Source organism: Crinia signifera, chromosome 2 (assembly GCF_055691185.1).
Source record: "Crinia signifera chromosome 2, ASM5569118v1, whole genome shotgun sequence".
NCBI lineage: Eukaryota > Metazoa > Chordata > Amphibia > Anura > Myobatrachidae > Crinia > Crinia signifera.
In genome coordinates, this window is record NC_139218.1 from 262,526,200 (window position 1) to 262,547,524 (window position 21,325).

General features: G+C 42.8%; 1 protein-coding gene across 1 annotated transcript in view; it reads left to right on the top strand.

Annotated features, from left to right (window-relative positions):
* Positions 1-17,254, top strand: part of MRPS9 (mitochondrial ribosomal protein S9) — a 65,118-nt gene extending 47,864 nt beyond the window's left edge. The window contains exons 6-11 of the mRNA XM_083174400.1: positions 2,429-2,517; positions 3,339-3,414; positions 7,067-7,235; positions 14,257-14,365; positions 15,232-15,401; positions 17,049-17,254. Coding sequence (XP_083030526.1) covers positions 2,429-2,517; positions 3,339-3,414; positions 7,067-7,235; positions 14,257-14,365; positions 15,232-15,401; positions 17,049-17,140 — 705 coding nt within the window. The 3' untranslated portion in view covers positions 17,141-17,254. The remainder of the gene's footprint in view (positions 1-2,428; positions 2,518-3,338; positions 3,415-7,066; positions 7,236-14,256; positions 14,366-15,231; positions 15,402-17,048) is intronic.
* Positions 17,255-21,325: the final 4,071 nt, after the last annotated feature.

Below are 21,325 nucleotides of genomic sequence, written 5' to 3' on the forward strand. Positions count from 1 at the left end.
CCGCATGATATGTGAACACTCCGAACAGGGGGTGGAGAGGGGCATGAAGGGCTATTTGGGCTCATTACCATATGCATACGCCCCGCGTTTCATGGGCGTTCCCATGAAAACGCTGGGCGTATGTATGGTTATGAGGCGGTGACGCACGTGTAGGGGGCGGATATATGACATTGCCGGATGTCAGCTGCCCGCCCAGATCCCTGCTTTTGCATGGAAAAATGTCCGTGTGGTCTGAGGTTGCGGGTGCTGGTGGAGCACTCGGTCCTGCATTCGATGGTCTGCGACCATCGAATGATGGGGGAGGTTCCCTTAGATGGAGGAGGCGTATTCCGTGAAAAATACACGTGCGGTCCGTTCGGACAGCTTCTTACCGCATACGGACGGAGTTGGCGATCCGTATGGAAGGCGGGGTTTCGCACGCACGGTCCTGGACGCATAATCGGCTCCGGCCGCACCGATCAGAATAAGGGCCTTTGTGACAAGCAGTCTATCACACTTTGGGGGTTATTCTAGTCCATTCTTTCTGACAAAATCCTTCTTAGATGAACAAAACCATGTGCACTGCGGGTGGGGCAGATGTAACTTGTGCAGAGAGAATTAGATTTGGGTGGGGTTTTTCTTCAAAGTGAGATCTATATTGAAGTGTAAAATCATGCAGTCAGTATTTTCCCTGCACAGAAACAAAATAACTCACCCAAATCTAATTCTCTCTGCACATGTTACATCTGCCCCCCTGCAGTGCACATGGTTTTGTCCATCTAAGAAGGATTTTGTCAGAAAGAATGAACTAGAATAAACCCCTTTTATGTTGCATTCTGATTTGCTATGTATTACACCGGGGGTGGCCAGACTAGTCCTTGAGATCTACCAACCGTTCACATTTTCAAGGCCACCCAGCTGGTGCACTGGTGTAGTCATTACTAAAGCTGGCCATACATCAGAAAGATCGATCTTAAGATCGATTGCGCTCATGATTGTGTACAATTTCCCTTGAAATCCCCGGCAGTCCTTGGTGGTTTTTGGACACACAATCTACACACAATCGATCATACAATCAATCATACAATCCATCTACTGCATAATTGTGTACACAAGATGTGCACACAATCTGCATACAATCCATCTTACAATCAGTCATACAATCCATCTGCTGATTGATTGTATGATTATGTACATAAGATTGTATGATTGGGTACAATATCTTTCTGATGTATGGCCACCTTAACTCTCACATTTTCAAACATGCTGCATTCATTCCTAACTGACATGTTCTACAGATCTACAAATGGCCTGTTTGTAGATCTCAAGGACCAGTTTGGCCACCCCTGTGTTAGGCAGTCTCTTACTCACTTCCTGTCTATATCAGGGGTGTGTGTGTGAGTGTGTATGTATCTCTCTCTCTCTCTCTCTCTCTGTGTTGGGTAGTCACTCACTCATATAATTTGTTGAGCAGTCTCTCTCCCCCTATGTATTGGGCAGTATCTCTGTGTCTTTGGTTTGCGGTCTCTGCTTTGTTGACAGTTTCTCTCTCTATTTGTGTGTTGGGCAGTCTCTCTTGCTCTCTCTCCATGACTTGTATTGGTTGGTATCGCTTACTGACTGTGTTGGACAGTGTGACTGCTGCATTGCTACAACTCTTGTGTGAGTGTAAATCTGACCTTTTATAATGGTTTTGCTTATACTCCCATTATGGGACCCAACTGTAGTACGATGAACAGATGATTTTGTTTTATTTGCCATGTAATGTGGAAGTAGAGCTTTGTGTTCTATCGAAGATGCTGTTCATAACAAGAGCAAACTCTGCAAACCCTACTTTCTTCCAAAAATTGGCAGTATACTCCAGTGCATAGAAGGCTGTGTGCAAATGCCATCATTATCAATGTGCAATGGGCATGGGCTTAACATTCTACTCGGTGAACAAAGGGAACGCTTTAGCGGTAATAGTGTGACATATGCCATCATTACCCTAACCACTGTAAAAGGCTACTTCTATCACTTTTAGAGCATTGCAGTACCAATTGTAAACCTAATTATTTATGCTATTTTTTTTTTTTTCAGTTGTACTGCCACCTTGTGTGAAAGGCTTTAAGGAACATTTCACAGTGGTCAATATAATGGTTTCCTAGTTCTTTGGTCTGCATGGAGCTTGTGGACATTTGATTGTTGAAGAGCCATACATGTCCCCACCTAATGATTTACATGGCTGTCTGTAGAAAAGTTGCAGGAGGAAAGGGATATATACAAGCTAATAGAGAATATATCAAGCAAACAATCAAAAAAGAAAAGTCCAACCATGCTGTTAAAACTGTTCCCTCTTTCCCCACTGCACACAAGACTGGAACTTGTGCAAATACAGAGCCCTAGGCAAAAACAAGAGTACTTCGGTACCATAGCCTATTTATATTGCTGTTACTTTTCTTTTCTTCAGGATACTTATGGGAAGTTTCTGTCAATTCGTGCATATGATGATGAAGTTCGGAGTAAAGGCTTAGGCTCCGGCCATGAAAAACCGAAGATGTGAGTCTACATTCAAATTCCAAATCTTTAATATGCCTTATTTTCTCAGCCAATTTTAATGCCAACTAGAATGGCGTATGCACAGTGAATATTTGGGTTGCAGACCAGCCTTGTTTGTTGTTTTTTGAGTGTTATGTGGCTTTTTGTTACTGCATTTACAAATGTACAGTAGTTTTTGTATTTATGCTCTGCGCATCACGCAAATTCTGTGTTTCTAACTCAGGGATCGGGAATCTTTGGTCCTCCAGTTGTGGTTGAACTACGCATCCCAGCATGCCCTGCAACAGTTTTAGCATTGCCAAATGGCAAAACAGTAGCAGGGCATGCTGGGATCTGTAGTTCAACAACAGCTGGAGGTCCAAAGGTTCCTGATCCCTTTTCTGACTATGTTAGGGTGACCTGGTATTATTACAGTATCTTACTATTCAATGCAGCTGGTGTTTGTGCTATGAGCGGAGGACAGGGAAATTGTACAACTGTATATTCTTTGATATACCTTTACTAGCATAGATAATCTTTTGGCTATAGCTTGTTTACGTTTGGAATACGATAATAGATATATACAGTAACATGAAACCTAACACTCTCAGTTCTCCCCTCTCACTATACTGCCACTTCATTATGCTCCTGATATCGCTGAAGCCAAACTACCTTTCTCATGTAAAGATGCTATTTATAGGCAGCAGTTAAATTGTGATTTTCTACAGTGTTTTAGTTGATCATCGAGCCACAGATGCCAATATTAGTGATATCAGGTGATGCGTCTCTAATTAGCGGAATAATTAAGAGAATGCGTAATGCTGTGTGTTTGTTTTGTACAGAAACCTGTCTGGCAGAAGATGGTTGATTAAGGAGGAATTGGAGAACTTGATAGTAGAAAAAATGTGTGACCCAGATGTAAGTAATGTCTGTTTTATTAGAAATAACAAGTGTTTGACATTGTTATTGTCAAAGGGATGTGTGGTACAATGGATACTTATCATAACACAATATCATTTTCATGTAGAATAATAAGTAATATCTTAAGATTGCTAATGGGGTGCGTTGTGCCATAAATGTTGTCATGGTAGTTCTGCCCCTACCTGTGTGCAGCATGAGGGTGGAGTCATGTTGGCACACTTCATGGAGAATCCTCAATACAGCAAGCCTTTTTACTGTACACGTCTCCAGAGAAGAGAGTTGGACTTTGGAGGTTGGACATCCGGGATAGTAGTGAAGTATGGCAAATCTATTTGGTGGTTTTAAGGTGTGTTAAAATATACTGTTGGATGACTTTTTGTTTCTTTCCCAAACTGCACTGTAAAATGTAGCTGATCAGTGCTCACAGTCTACATACAAAGGCAGGCAGTTTTTTTCCCTCTTTGCAGAATAAATTGAAATACAGTTTGTCCAGATGCCAATACGTAGATTTCACCAAGCTGTAAACGAGGCCCATTGTGGGTTGTGAAGCAGTGTGACTGGTGTCTAGCTTTGTCGGCCAAGTGAGGATATTGTGCACAAAGGGTTAATGCACTGCTGTCCTAGTGAGTGTTCCCAGAGCACATCTTCTCAGCTCTCCTGCATTACTATAGAGATGTTTATTTTCTAATCGCTTATTGAAGAGCAGGAAGAAAAAAAATAACAAAGCCTGCCCTAAGAGTGAAGTGCCTCTTCTAAATGATTTGATTATCTATTATGCAGCGGAAAAAGAGACTATGAATATCCTGTCAGGCACTGTTCAAATATACCCGCTGTGCTGCATTATCCATTGACCGGTGTTGATGCCTCACCTGTACTGCGTTTTGACTGTGCACCAGTTAGAAGCTGAGAACTGCAGCACATTATTTACCAGTGTAATAATGATAGGGGCTGGCTAGATACGGTACTTATTTCCTAGTACGATGCCTGCGATCAAGATTGTATCCATCGGGTCCAAAAAAATCGCGTCCATCGCATGCAACCAAATCGCATGTGATGCGATCGATGCGATTTTTACATTGGAATCAATGTGAAATGGTCCCTATGGTGTGGCTGCGCTCGCCACACTATATCAAATCAACTCCACGCTTACGTGGATAGTGGGGGTATGAAAAGGTCGGAGGACGCGTACGGCCGCCCCTCGGGGGCTCGCACTCGCCACGCTTCGGGTTGACGTTCATCATGGGGTGGCGTTAACAATGGGGGGGCATTTGTCATGTCAAATACCCATAAGGGTGGCTATACAATGATTGATGATATTAATTGTCGGGGAAAAGGCTAAAAATAGCCCTGAAGTCGCGTCCATCGCATACCTTAAGTTAAGGTATGCGATCACCTGCGACGGGCGCCGTGCTAGGAAATAAGTACCCTAGATACTTCCTACAGAAACCAAAAATCATTTCATGAATTATTTTATTATATCGTATACAAATCACAGATACCCTAATATATTATAATGCTATACTATAGAAACACAGTATGCCAAATATGGCAGGGAAAATCTGTATATTTCTCATTCAGTTACACACAATTGTATGATTTCTGGGAACCCCCCATGTTGGCTGTATGGGTGGGCTAAGAACACAGAATACATACACGGTGCTCATCTCCTTTAATCTATTTATGACCAACTTACATATGTGGAATGTTTCATATTCAAATTACAGTAGTTGAGCTTGCATGTAGTAATAATTCTGAGATATCTATGGGCAAGATGTATCAAGCGTCAAAAATTGATAGGCAAGAGTGATAAGCAACCAGCTCCTACCTGTCATTTTTCAAACCCAGCCTGTAACATGGCAGTTAGGAGCTGATTGGCTGGTTGTGTATCACTCTCCATTTTTTCACTTTTTAAATCTTGATACATCTGGCCCCTATGTCTGTTCACAGATGACGGCACTTTATTCTGTAGTAAGACACTTGCAGAGGTGTTATATAGGAAAACATCTCTGTGCTCATAGATTCAATTCAAGTAAAGTTGAGATAAAGAAAGAATACTCAAAATGATGTCACTAGGTTCTAGGGAATCTATAAGCTGCTGTTTCATGATTACATCAGGGGTTCTCAAACTCCGTCCTCAGAACCCCATACAGTTCACGTTTTCCAGGTCACCCCGCAGGTACATTAATTATTCATTGACACACATTAAAAGATCCACAGGTGGAGCTAATTATTTCACTTGTGATTCTGTGAGGAGACCTGCAAAACATGCACTGTGTGGGGTCTTGAGGACCGAGTTTGAGAACCTGTGGGTTATAGCTTCCATGATTACGGAACTAGCATGGCATCCGTGAGTTTGTCACTAAATTTAAAGCTGCGATCATTTAAAATACTAAACACAAAATATCTACAATGCACTGCTGGATGTAAGTAATAACTATGAATGTCACACCCTGCCCACATAGACACTGGACACTCTGTTATGTAAGAATACTTTATGTAGAAATAAATAATAAAAAGGTTGTTATATAAGCAAAATTATTATGCAAACATAAATTAACATATGGCTTAAATGAACCGAAGATTAACTGCCACACTAAAAAGAGTATAAACAATACTGGTGTCCCAGTGATATTGAGAAGGACTGCAACTAAATATTATGTGTTAATACCGCAGTAGTTGCAAACGCCAGAATGGAAAATGTTAGTAGATTAGTTGCAGCAGTTAGCCCGTTAGTGTGAATACAGACCCGCAGCAATAGTTTGTACTCTGTATATGAAGTGGGGGAAAGAATGTAATTGCACTGTTAGAAGTTAGAAATTAATGCAAGCAAGTCAGCATGTGTAGGAAGGAACAGGTCTGCATAAAGATGTAACCAGGCTCACCACGGGCCGGAGGTTTTTGTAATCTGCTGGTGTTGGCTGGAGTAGTCAGCGACTCCCTTGGGGATGCTGCTGTTCTGAGCATCATTGGGGCTGGGAGCGATGGGAGGAAAGGTAACCCCCCCTTGCCAAAACAATCATTATAACGGATTGCCACTTTAAATTTAGCAGCAATCTTGCTAAATCATTCCAGTTTTGTCATTTCTGTAGTTATTATAACCCGCAATATATCTGCACTTTAATATCTGCAAGTGATTTACGATAAATGTAATTGTAAATTCTTGCATTTGGGTTTGGTGGTTATTTGTCTAGTATTAATATCTTGTCAACCAAAAATATCACATGCAATGCTGATAATAATAAACACTTAGTGAGGTAGGCCTTCAATTACATGAAGTCTAGTAGGGTCATAGGGGTGGGAAGACTTCATAAACACCATTTGTAGAAAGTGCGAAAAGAAAATGCAGATTTAATTAGCTGGCAATGGAGCGAAATTCTTGAGGGCTGATATAATTTACAGCAGTTTGGTGACAAGATCTCTTCAATTACAAAGGAGTAGCTTAAAGCTGCCTTGATTCATTGTTCTCTGCAAAACAGGGACATGGAGATTTTGTGGAGCATCAAAATCCATTGTCTCACTCTGTTGGAAAATGAACATCCATATGCCAAAGTGTCAGTCTGATACAGTCCTGCCTTGCCAAGCTTAAGCCTGGGACTATAGCACAGGCAATTACACTGACACCTCCTAATGAGCTTTTGTTTGCCTGCAGTACCTGTATTTTATACAAATGATGGAACGCTTGGTGAGCCTGCCGCACAGCAGCATCGAGGAGGAGTTCGTCCTGAAATATTGCAAGGTGCTTGAAGTCCAGTCTAAGAAGCACGTGGCTAGTCCGCTGCAGTACGATGAGCAGGGAATAGCATTCAGCACAGGGGAAGGTAACAACACCACAGACTTTCCTGCTTTCCAGCTACATGCAAAACTATAGGGCTCTTCTCTTTAGGTTATCAATCGTCATTTCCAAGATTGTTCTTTAACTGATTGCTGAAGGCCAACAGACTATAACAAACATACAATGACATGCAACAGATGTAAACCGGCTTAAGTGTCATTCACATAAACACAATCCTCTATACACACACACACACGTAAATACATGCACTTTATTAATATGGCTTTTGGCATCTCATGTGAACTGAGTTTTCCATACATGAAAAATAAATTCATGTAACAGAGAAAAAAGCCTCAAAATATTTCTAAAAAGCATACATTTTATAAATAGTAACACAGAGCCTTGATGGCTAACCTTGACACTCCAGCTGTTGTTGAACGACACATCCCAGCATGCTCTGCTTCAGTTTCCTATTTGGCCATGCTAAATATGATGCAGAGCATGCTGGGATGTGTAGTTCAACATCAGCTGGAGAGTCAAGGTTAGCCATGAAGGACGTAGAGCAAAAGCCCAGCACCGCTTCTTCAGAGCACTTACAGGTGACAATTAACAGGCCACCTTACTGGTGCCCAAACATTTCAGGGTATCCCTTAGTGCATTGCTGGTTATTTACTTATTGCTAAACTGTTACTAATTTTACCAGTATATAGGGGTCCCCACTCATCTCCTCATCCAATGTTTAACAAAGAGAGCTGTGTCCCTTCTCCTCTGGCAGAGGGGTGCCGGTGTCTAAGTACAAAAATGATCTGTAGGTTCTATGAAGGTTAGGTAAGAGCAGTGGTCCTCAAGGAACCCTAACAGTCAAGGTTATAAGGATATACATGACTGAACACAGATGGTTAAATCAAAGATCATTTATTGCAAGTTTGTAAAACTGTAATATAATAGCCCAGCGGTTCCCAAACTTTTTCTAATCATGGTGCACTAGAGCAGTGGTTCTCAACCTTAGTCCTCAAGGACCCCCAACAGTGCACGTTTTCCAGGTCTCCACACAGATTCACAGGTGAATTAATAAGCTCCACCTGTGATTTTTTAAAATGTGTCAGTAAATAATGAGTGCACCTGTGCACAGGCCCGGCGACAGGGAGGGTCAAGGAGGACAAGTGTGACGGGCCCGATGCTTTGAAGGGCCCCAGCACTTCCGTGACCCGGCCTTTCTGCTGCCTCTCTGTATGTAGCATTATCCCTGCGGCACATCTGCCTACCTATGTGTGGCTGCCAGGTCTCACTAGTCTCTGTGTGCCACCACATCTCTCATCTACTGTGTGTGTGCAGGCAGCTGCCGCTCAGCACTAGGAGACAGTGGTCCGCACTGCGCACGGAGAAAAAAAATACTAAACGTACTGTATTAGGAGCAACTTTCTATCTCCCCCTTCCTGTAGCCTGTCACTTGGTACAGTCTTGCTGGGCGGCTTGATGTAATGATGCTGTACTGTACTGTGCAGTGCGGGTCCTCCTTCCCTTCTGCCATCACCGAGGCTGGCAGCAGGAGAAAACCCTCAAAAACAGTCGCCCGCAGCTCCACTGCTGTCCCTAGAGGCTGTCACTCTGGCTGTGGTGAGTCCCGCCTGGTCCTGGCTGGCAACTTCGCCATACATTTTTATTTATACTGATTTTATATGTATACATTTATGCATATATCTATTTGCTGTGTGTACCGGCACTCTCCTGCTCATGTCATAATTCCTGGGAAATTAAATTCCAATTTACTGTTCCTGGGGTTGTGGCCTGTGGGTTCAAGGGTTCATCATGGGCTATTCTTCATTAATAGGGGATCTATATATGTGTGTGTGTGTGTGTGTGTGTGTGTGTGTGTGTGTATGTATGTATGTATGTATGTGCAGGAAACGCGTGCCCCACGTGATCATGTAACACAGGGTATTTAAGCCGGGCCCGGGCTCCTCTGGTCATGGGCTCATTCTCTCTACCATGATGGTTTGATTAATCACGCTGACTACAGATGTTCTTCTTTATACCAAATAATGTAAGTTTGACTTATTTTATATTTGCCTTTGCAATTGTACTCTTATTGTGCATCCATTAAGTTGTTGTATGCATTATTCTGTACATTTCAGGTTCCTTGATAAAGGTCCATATCTGAAGGACCGAAACGTCGGTGCTCTTTGGTTATTTAATTGTCTCTGATCGATGGAATAAAGCACCATTGATTTTATAACAAATGGACTTTCTTGTTATATTGACGAGCGCTCACTTCTCAGATTGAGAATTGGATTATGTTTTGGGATTCATGCATTTGACATGCACCCTGTATGGGCACCCCACTGTTACCCAATTCAAGTATGAGTGCGGTCTTACATTGGAATATATATATATATGTGCGCGTGTGTGTGTGTGTGTGTGTGTGTATTTGTATATGTGTATGTATATATATATATATATATATATATATATATATATATATATATATATAATATATATATGGGGCCCCAAGATTTCTGTTGCCATCCCTGCCTGTGCAACTGCCAGAAGACCTGGAAAACGTGCACTGTTGGGGGTTCTTGAGGATACAGGTTGAGAACCACTGCACTAGAGTATCAGAATTTTTTTCATTGCATCCCTAGGCCAAAAGTTCTTATTGAGTACCTCAGGAGAAAAAAAAAAGTAAATTGTGTTTAAATGTCAGGTATGTGGTTAGGGACAGGATTCACTTCTTTTCGCCAACATATGTTATTGTTGGAGGGCACCCCTGCAAGTGCTCCGCCATGGCGCACAGTTTGGGAACCACTGTTATAGCATAATTGTACTGTACAATATTCAATAGTCTTAGCAATGTTTCTTTGTCATAAATGCTTTAGGCATCATTCATTTAGCTGGCGGTTAAGTATAGTTCCTGTGCCATCTCCTCTAATCAGTCAGAAACTACCTGTCATCATTGATTAGGTCCACAGTCCAATGGTCAGCCACTATTGGGTCAAATGCATTAGATCGAAATTGAAAATAGGTTGACACAAAAGATCAACATACATTTTCCCAATTTGTTTACCAACCGCGAGGACCACGGTTGGTTGGGAACAGTAAAATGTGCTGAAAGCAGCGAGGCACCTGGCTCATAGCATTGGGGCTAAAGCAGTACACAAATTGAGGATCCATGTCCAATATGAAAACAAACCCTTAAAAACTCATGTCAACCTTTTCAATTTCAAACTTTTGCCTGTTTCATCCTTTCTCCCATGTAGACCTTTTGGGGTCCACCAAATTCCTGTCTACCCTATGGTCCACACCCAGCAGCTTCATGTTGTCACAGACGTCTCCGGTGCACAGCCTGCTCCAGCCAGTACATAGATCATTTACACTCTCATTTCTACCTGTGAATATTCATAGATTCCTAGGAAGTGGCTACCGATTATACTGCCACCACGTAAAAAGATAGAGGGCGGTATTCAATGTGAATACCTGCGAGGTGCAGCGAATCCTTTTTTGGATTCGCTGCACATTCGCCACGTTCCGGAGCCGGCGGGCTCCGGTATTCAACGAGTCAGGGGCAGCAAGCCCCTGACTGGCGAATATGAGCTCCTGCGGCGATTGCCGCAGGGAGCCTCAGGACAGTGCCAGGCAGAGAGATGGTAGTCTCTCTGCCTAGCCCAGACCTTTGTGGGGGGTTACGTGTGCTCCCCGGGTGCCAGGCAGCACAGGCTGCCCCCCCGGGGGTGCCAGCAGGGGGGCGTATATTCACTACACAGGATCGTAATGATCGTGCAGTGAATATATGAATATGTAATGAGCGGCTCCGCTCTGGCGCCACCTGCTGGATGCTGTGTAAAAATAAAATAAAAAATAAAAATATTATTTTTAAAATTAAATATATATTCATGTGCTTACAGCACATGAATAAAAATAGCATGCCCCTCCTCAGAATAAAATTCCTGATTTTTTGACACCAAATGTAAAAAACAAAACACTTTATTTTAAAAGTTCACATTCCACTTCACCATAAAAAGATAGCGATTGCTACTCGGTGAATCATGGCGAAAAAAACCTTCAAATGTATTCGCCATGTGGTCATTGAATAGGGTGATTCACCGTTTTTGACAGAAATTCGCCAAACAGCACAAATTCGCCATAAAAACCTGGCGAATCAGGCTCATTGAATACCGCCCAGAGACTACCCCACAGCCTTACATCTCTACCCTCAGAAGCTCTACAATGGCAACTGGATAGGTTTCTGTATACATGCAGGGGATAGGATTGACGATTTGCAGGATTAGCATACATGGTACATATCATGCACTACTTTAGGTGGTGCCATCATATACTCCTCACAGACCACAACATCAGAGTTGTTGTGTAGCATTACTGTAAAGATGAGGCTTTTACTTACATGTCTTCCGTGTATATATTGTACAGCTACTGTATTGCATGACCATGCAATGCTTTTACAATTAACCCCTAATTAGTAATAACCTAATTATCCTTACTTAGAATGAAGAGACCATCAAATTCTCCCATAAATGGAGAAAGCAATGTGCATATTTTTATGTATGACTTTTGATAAACTACAGTCTGCGTCTAACAACGGCCCTTATTCCGATTGAGTCGGATGGCTCCGAATGCGGACGGACGGCCGATGTTTGGTGTTTGCGCATGTGCAGAGGCGTATCTGCGCATGTGTGAACGCCTCACACGTCCGAACACAGCGTGAGATCCGTGCAGAAAATGATCGTACCGAACCATCCGAGCAGGGGGTGGAGAGGGGCGTGAAGGGCTGATTTTACTCATTACCATATGCGTACGCCCCACGTTTCATGGGCGTTCCCATGAAAACGCTGGGCGTACGTATGGTAATCCGGCCGTGACTAACATGTGGGGGCGGACATATGACATAGCCGGATGCCAGCTGCCCGTCCATATCCCTGCTTTTGCACTGAGAAATGCCAGAGTGGTCTGGAGCACTCGGTGCTGCCTGACCACTCGGTCCAGCATTCGATGGTCGGCGACCATCGAATGATGGTGAAGGTTCCCACAGATGGAGGAGGTGTTCGCATGAAAAATCCAAACGTGGTCCATTCGGTCAGCGTCTTACCGCATTCGGACGGTGTGAGCGATCCATACGGAAGGCGGGGCTAAGAACACTCGTTTCCTGTCCGAAAATACGCATCCATCCGATTCAACTACAATAACGGCCATGGTGCTATTACTATGCCTTTGGTGTAAAGAGCACCTCTGTTTGTATAGCATCTTACCAGACAGATTCTTACTGGTGATTCACTCAAGAGACCGGCTGTAATTAGAATAACAGTACGGTAATTATACTAATAAAAGCTCATGTGCTTTTTATATAAGCCACACTGCTTATGCTGTATAGTATGCACTCCATAGAGCGCAAATGGTGGACACCATAAAAGCATCAGTACAAGTATGAACCCACTTCTAATCAAGGACCACCCCTTTAATCATTTTACTTGTTAGTTGTGTGCGTAAGTACCATTTGTTATATCTTTGTGTGTCTTAAATTAATCATGATAGATCAGAGGATATTTAAAAAAAATGTTCTTTACAACATGTGTCACTTGTTTATTTGTTATTACAATGAAGTGCACCTAGAAATGTGCTTTTCAAAAACCGCAACTGGAAGCTATAAAATCAGTCGGTACTTATGTAGTATCTGGGCGTCCGATTTTGTGATTGTATGCCTTACCTTAAGGCATACAATCAGATGCGATGCGATTCGATGCGATTTTGCATAGGATTCAATGTTAAGAAGGTCCTGTTCATTTCCCCACTATCCAAGTGGGCATAGAGTTGATTTCATATAGCGTGGCGAGCGCAGCGAGCCACCGAGCCCGAAGCGTGGCGAGCGAACGCATATTTCTTAAAAAGTATTCTGTGTCCCCTTGCCACGCTTCGGGCTCGGTGGCTCGCTACGCTCGCCACAGGTTTATATCCAACTCCATGCCCACTTGAATAGTGGGGAAAGGAAAAGGACCCCTTTTTCCCATTGAATTCTATGTTAAAATGGACTCAGACCATTTTAACATTGAATCCTATGGAAAAATCTTGACCATCGCATACGATTTGGTCGCATGCGATGCGATCCGATTTCTAAATCGGACGCCCAGATACTACATAAGTACCAATCAGTCCTATAGGTACGAGTACTTTTGAATGTAGAAGGCTCGGTGCACTTCCTGCAACTATGAAATAGGGAACTCTTAATGCACCTTCTCCGCCACACCATTTTATGTAAATTACAGTGTCACGCAAAATGACATCTGGTCTGTCCGCCTGAGTGCAAATCTATGTGCAGATCAACCCCAGCTTATGAGGGCATATTCTCAGTCTCCCATCAGGTGATGCAAGCTTCTACATCTGCTCAGATGGTGCCGTCTTGGCTCACAAAGCCATGGGTGTCCTGGGACAGTTGTGCTGTTGCAATGAAAATGACAGTAGCAATAGTGATAGTAATGGTTCTCCATCAATATCATTTATATTATTTTATTATGGTGAATGCATGGTCCTCTGTCTGCCTCCTGTTCCCTGCTCCATACCATCCATTTTGTTTTTCATGTATGTTTTATCTCTCACCCATGCACGAAATCTATCAAATATTGGTGAAGAGTGCAACAAGAGAGAATTACAGTTTTTAGTATTCATATGCCAATGGTTTTATACACACTATCTCTGCATTCACTATTTTTTTTTGTTCTGTTTTTTTTTTAACTGAGCCACGTTATTTTAGCCACAGGCTGGCTTATGAGTTGGGTGGTCTGCTCGTTTGTACTTTTATACATTTCCCAGTACATTATCCTAACAAAGAGGTTCCTAACCATGGTCTTCAGGCAAGCTAATGGTCCAGGTTTTAACAGTTGACTTGATTTGTACCTCAGTCAATTTGATGTAACATAAGTGCTGAGACATGGATAACTTGAAAACTTTGGACCGTTAGGATGCCTTGATGCCTGGGTTTGGGAGCCTCAGCCAATGTACAGTAGTGAAGTGTTCTTCTCAAGGCCATTCTTTCTGATGCACTGTATTTCTATCATCTCAAGGCTGTAGGAAAACGGCAGCGGCAACTGTTGTAGTACGGGACAAAGGAAAAGGGAAAATCGTCATAAACGGACAGGAATATTTGGAATATTTAACAGTACTTCAAGACAGGTAATATAAATGTGTTACCTACATTCATAGAATAGATCTAGAAAAAAACAAGTAAAACGCCCCAACCTCTGTCTCAAGGTATGCTAACAGTCCAGGTTTTAGTGATATCCATGTTTGAGCACAGATGGTTAAATCAATATAGCTGAGGTATTTAAGTCATGTGCTCTAGTGTGAATGTCCTTAAACGTGTTAATGTCCCCTGAGGGCTGTGGTTGGGCACCCCTGCTGTAAAGGATTATTTTATTGATTCACTATTTTCAAGCAAATTCATCTTTTATTTTATGATAAAAACAGATTTTCTATATATCTACAATAGATGGGTTTCTCCTTCAGTTGTCCATAGACTGAGATTTCTGCTTTTGTGTAGTAATCTAGGTCTTGTTTGGTAAAGCAGATGCTGTTTTTTTCTGTTTGGTTTTACATACAATTTTTTTTATTTAAACACCTCCAGCTGCGGTGGAAACATGCATTGTACTGTCCATGTGTGTCTCTGCAGCACCCCCTATTGGAAAGAGTGAAAATACTACTGATCTTCATAATGTAAACTCCAATGTAAATATTTTCATGTATTCGCATCGTCTGCTGAACAAGGGCCGATTGGGCGATGCATGCCTGATATATAAAGTATAATTCTATAGGAAAATTGTGAGTTTTTAGTACCATTGTCATCTACAAATCTTTGTACGGGTAGGAATTGTACAGTATTTAATTAAAACACTATTGCTTAAAAAAAGGTTGCTATCTGCCTAAATTCTCATTTGCAGTAGAGTGTACATAGAAGCTGCAATGGTGTGTAAGGTATGTGGCTTGTCAGGGGGTGCTAGATGAATTGTGTATGACTTTTTTTTTTTCTTTTCTTTTTCTAGAGAGCAGCTTATGTTCCCATTTCAGTTCCTGGACAGACTTCTAATGCACGATGTAGAATGTACAGTTACAGGAGGTGGGAGAGCTTCACAGGCTGGGGCCATCCGTCTGGCCATATCAAGGGCACTGCTCAGTTTTGTCTCTGAGAATGAGATAGAGGCAATGAGGCAAGGTGAGATTTGCTTATGTAAAATAAGAGGTGGTCATTCTTATTGGGCATTAATAAGCTTCAGGGCCTCTGTTAATTACATGTGTAGATCCCCAGCGACGGGACCCGGTTTGTGTTACGTCTCAGACAAGTGCATTCACACTTGACAATCCCAGCCAAGACGGTGGGTGGAGGTTTTTGGGGGGCATTCTCTCCCTGGTGATGTCCATTGTCGCCCTGCACATACAGACTGAAGATGACACTGACCATGTGTGGGAGCAGACATCGTCAGCCACAATGTGCATACACACACTGGACAATCTTTTGACCTGTCGGAATCTGCAAAATTGTTCTATTGTCCAGTGTGTACCCAGCTTAAGAGATGGAGAAAGATGAATCAAGCCTTCTAAATGGCAAACTTGCCCATTGCACACCAATCCACTTCTAGATAACCTTATGGGGCCTACACACTGACTTAATTTGACTCGATCGCTTAGAAAATGCCCCTATATCACTCAGTGTGTAGGGGCCATAGCGATGCGTGGCTCCGCGTGTTGCTATCACCAGGCAATTAACATCTAGCATGCTGGATAAATGGCCAGTCAGGGCCAGTATCCTCACCGGAGAACACTGGCCCTGACAGATGGCTCAGCACACATCGCTGGCATATCACTGTGCAGCTCTGTGTGATCTAGCATCGCCCAGATCACTCAGCAAAATCTCCTCATGTTTGGGCCCCATAAGTTAAGTACATTCTATAAAATGTTCAGTAGAAGCTGAATAGGTGCAATGGGCAAATTTTCCACTTTTTAGAAGGCTTGATACATCTCCCCCAATAGTAATATACTAATCAATGAGTGACTCCCATGAATTGCTGGGTGTACAATATTTATGAATAGAAAAGAAACACTGTTTATCCAGTTGTGAGAGGTGCAAGGTGCATGTTTGGTGGACAGTATTATAAATGTGAAACTTTATTTTTTTCTGTATTATAATAATTGTCTATTGCCTTTTCGTTATAGAGTTTGCTCATGGTATATGATTTTTTTATCCATTCAAATACAATTGTAATTATAGTATTGTTTGTAAAATGTAACTGGGAGCTGAGTTTCAGCATAGTATTTTCAGTGGCAAATCAGTATTTTTATTATTTTGTTTAAAATGAGTTCATAAAAGACTATAATTGGCTATAAAAGGTCAAAAATGATTCAGAATGGATTAAAAATGATTAAGGGCAATACAACATTAAGGTTAAACCATATCTAGAAATACTGTTTAAATTCTAAAGCAGGGTACACACTGGAGCGATGACGGGCTTATTGGAGGTTCCGTAACAAGAAATCGGCTACTTCGTTCAGTGTGTACATGTATGATTATGCATAGGCACTAGCAATGGTCGCCAGATTTGGTTTGCCGTTCATAAAATCTAGCGATATCTCTATTAACCTTGTTTATACTTATGAAGTGCAGAATAGGATTGTTTTGTCTTTTAAAAAAAAAAAAAAATTCTAATGTCCTACAAAAGCTTGGTTCAAGGGAATTCATTCCAATGTTAGAATGAACGCTTATCACTCCACTGTGTACCCAGCTTAAGGGTAAGGCTTTTTTTGCTACTTCTGTTTTCTATTGTTTTGGCTATCTATACCTTACTCTGAGAACGGTGTCTTACAGCTGGCCTGCTCACTATAGACCCACGTGTGAAGGAGAGGAAGAAACCCGGACAGGAGGGTGCCCGCAGAAAGTTTACATGGAAGAAACGATAACTTGCTGTATGCATTCTGGAAGTATATCTGTGACAGCAGGAGGATCTTTGATGGATAATAGCTTCATTGTGGTTTTTTATTTTCTAATAAAAATATTTAATTTTTTCCCCCAAACGCCTCTTATTCTGGAAAATAAAAATGAATCGCCCATAAATGTTCATAGGCTGATCATATGATCATCTGGAGAGTGCACACTTCACACTCTCCAGATGATCATATTACCCAAACACTGTATACAACAACAACTAGGCCGTGTTTCCAATTGTTGCCATTTGCAGAACATCAGGGTACAGTGAAGTGTGCCTTAGCTTGCTAGTTCTACTACCAAAGCCATGGGGAATGCTGCCAACAGACACTTAAACATTCCAGTATGGATGTGATCTAAATATCTTCATTAAGACCTGCTTGGCTATCCAGCCCTCCTCCACTCAGGGGCATAGACTGAAAGTGCATACCCACTATACGATAATTGTTAATGATATGCATGAGCATATTGTCTAGTGTGTCTCAGTAACGATGCGCCATCGCTCGATCTTTAACGACCCCACCCAGTCTTCTTAACATGCAGTCTAATTTGGACTCACTGTATGTTCTGAGCAGGGGTCGGGTGATGTTACTGAATGAAAGTGATATTGGTTAATGCGTATGCACTGTATCGTTTCCCGGGAGTGCCTCTAAAATCACTGTTCATCGTATAGTGTGTACGCACTTTTAGACACTACGCTGTTAATCATTTGGAAAACAAACAAAAGAAAGAAAGAAAAAGACAGTAATAAACATAATTAATATACAATATAAATGCAAGTTAACTGTTTATATGCAACATATGCTGCTTCATTTAAGAAGTTAATCTATTCCTGGGCATGGACATATGGTAGAATGTACTGTTCTCACCGTACCATATTTGGTTTGTTTGTGTTTTATGTGGGTTAGGTTACCCCTATATTGAAATCGGATTGCATTGATTAGCACCAGGTTTTTCTTTTGCTATCTGTAATAAAATGGCTGTAGTCATGCGACAACTCCCAATGTAGAGCAAGAATTATTGGTTGAGTACACTTGTTTGATTCCACTATAGTTTTATTGGTACTCTTTACCTAGAACGGCGCCCATCGCGGGTACATTTATGTGCGTCCGCGACCGACGCGATGCCCGCGATTTCCCATTGAAACCCATGTTAAACATGGAAATCGTGTCGGTCGCGTCGCGGCCGCACATAAATGTACCCGCGATGCCCGCGACGCGATGCTCCCGATTTCCCATAGGAATCAATGTTAAAAGGCGCGATGGACCCGATTTTACTGTTAAATGGCTCAATCCACCCGATTTGGCCATAGGAATCAATGTTAAATGGGCCACAGAGCCCATTAACCCTTAAATGCCCCCCCAAATTTTTAACGCCACCCCACGATCCACGCCAACCCGAAGCGTGGCGAGCGCAGCGAGCCCGCGAGGGGCGGCGGTACGCGTCCTCCGACCTTTTCATGCCCTACTATCCACTAGGGCGTGGTGTGAGAATATAATAGTGTGGCGAGCCACCGAGCCCGAAGCGTGGCGAGGGGACGCGGATACCTTCACAGTTATGCGCGTCCCCTCGCGGGCTTCACAGGTGTCCGTGGCGACGCGGACACCTGTGAAGCCCGCGAGGGGACGCGTCTACCTGTGAAGGTATCCGCGTCCCCTCGCGGGGCTCGCTGCGCTCGCCACGCTTCGGGCTCGGTGGCTCGCTGCGCTCGCCACACTATTATATTCTCACACCACGCCCTAGTGGATAGTAGGGCATGAAAAGGTCGGAGGACGCGTACCGCCGCCGCTCGCTGCGCTCGCCACGCTTCGGGTTGGCGTGGATCGTGGGGTGGCGTTAAAAATTTGGGGGGCCATTTAAGGGTTAATTTGGCCCCAAATCGGGTCCATTGAGGCATTTAATAGTAAAATCGCGGTCAATCTGCCGTTTTAACATTGTTCCCTATGGGAAAATCGCGGCCATCCCGATATGCCCGCGATGACCGCGATCACCGCGATTTTTACCCCCGACGCCCGCGATTTCAATCGCGGGCGCCGTTCTAGGTAAAGAGTACCGTTTTATTTTTAATGCAAATATGACTGAAATAACAGCACAGCTCTAGCAGTGGTTCCCAAACTTTTTCATTTTATGGAACCCATAGGGGCCCATTTATCATTTAATCTTTGCGGTTAAATCCCTGTTTTCGGGGGTTAGCCATAAATATTAAGTATCACCTGAATGTATCAGGAGGGACCGCAGCACAATCATTTCTGCATCGCTACTGGCCGTATCCCAAATAGGTTTCTATAGGGGGTGCGATTGCAATGGGTACCTAGGCTATCGCCATTCAGAGATGGTGGTAGCTCATTGTAGCCTATGGGCTACAGACCACACTGCCGCCTGAAGCAGCGCAGGGGGGAAGGAAGGCAGCACTAACCGTGCATGCACAGACCTCCAGCACCCGGCTGAATGCATCGCAGAGAGGGGCTCCTTTCAGAGCCCTGTCCCTGCGTGTGCATGATGATACGTCCCTACAATAGGATCACATATTACAATGCGATCCTGGGCGGTAATAGTCCACCCATATCACATTGTATATGTGATCCATAAAAAATGGGCCCCTTAGGGTCTCCATGATTTTTTCAAGGCACCCTTGAATAAGGAGGATAAGAATGTACCCTTGGCAGCTTTACATATAGAGATAATCCCACCTGTATGTAATTATAGTATATACCATGTGGTGCATTCTGGAGTACACATTTGTAGGTGTCCTACTAGTATCCCTGTGTTTGCAGATACTGCTGTGTGTTAATTATTGTCACTCAGATGGGAGTGATGTTTTTAAAGCACCTGGATTGGATAATCCTGATTTGTAATCTGTGTGGTAAATGTTCATCTGTCGGAGGGATGTAGTGGCTCCCTTCACTCCCCTCTCCACCTCAGATGTAATGATATGCACAGTATCATGCAGAGTGGGGTAAAATAGGACACCTACAAACAGAGCAGCCTTCCCCCTTATTACCTTTGGTAGCAATCACCTGCGCCAATCCTTGCAGCTCCACAGATCAGGGAAAAGTGGCTCTAAATTGCACACCCTCAGTAATGAAAGGTGCCATCTGCTGAGAATAAAATGGTTTACACAGAGAGAGAGAGGGTGCAAATGCACTATGCAATCATTATAATATATAATAAGAGGTTGTTAGTATATCATTGGCCAGTGATATTGGCCTGCCCACCAATCGTCCAGGTCACCTGGGACGCAGGGAACCCTGAAACATGATCCAGCTAAGGACCCCCCCAGGGCTTCACAATAAAGAATAGTGATAGTAAAGTGGTAAAATTATAAGTATGAAGGTCCCTACTATGTTTGAAGGTAGAGAGTATGTGAAATAAAGAGTGCATACATAAATAATAAACAAACATGATGTAAAAAGTGACTGTGTATTTAAGTTGTGATGCCCTGAGACATTCCACCCAGAGCAGCCCAGGGGCCCCACGCCCAGATGCCAACCCCAAATTTCCTGACACTATGTACAAATAAATAGGACTTACTTGGAATTATGCCTCTGTCTCAGTGCAGTCCATGCTGGTTCCCTGCTTAAAAACATAGAGGGTGGTGGGAGAGGGGTGCTTAATCTAGATGAGGCATTCTCAAACCTCAGGGGTTTATTGCTACATAGATACATGGTAGGGGAAAGTGGCTCCAAATTGCACACCCTCAGTAATGAAAGGTGCCATCTGCTGAGAATAAAATGGTTTACACACAGAGAGAGAGGGTGCAAATGCACTATGCGATCATTACATTATAATATAATAAGAGGTTGTTGGTATATCATTGGCCAGTGATATTGGCCTGCCCACCAATCGTCCAGGTCACCTCTTGTCGAGCAGGTCCCTAACACTAACATACAATTTGGCCACTTTACACCCGATTTCTTAAGCGTATGGCCAGCATTAGCCCCAAAGTCCATGGATTTGAGGATAGTTATACAATATGTGATAAAATGAACAACTTTTTAAGCTGTAACTGGGGTTGATATGGCAAACAGTTTAGTTTTCTTTTTGCCTTTACTGTGAGAGCTTATCTAAGACTTCTCAGACCCAGTGATTAACACCTTCAGTGGTGGATTTATTTAAAATAAAAAACAACCCTGGAGGGTACCTTTTAAATTGTACCGGGT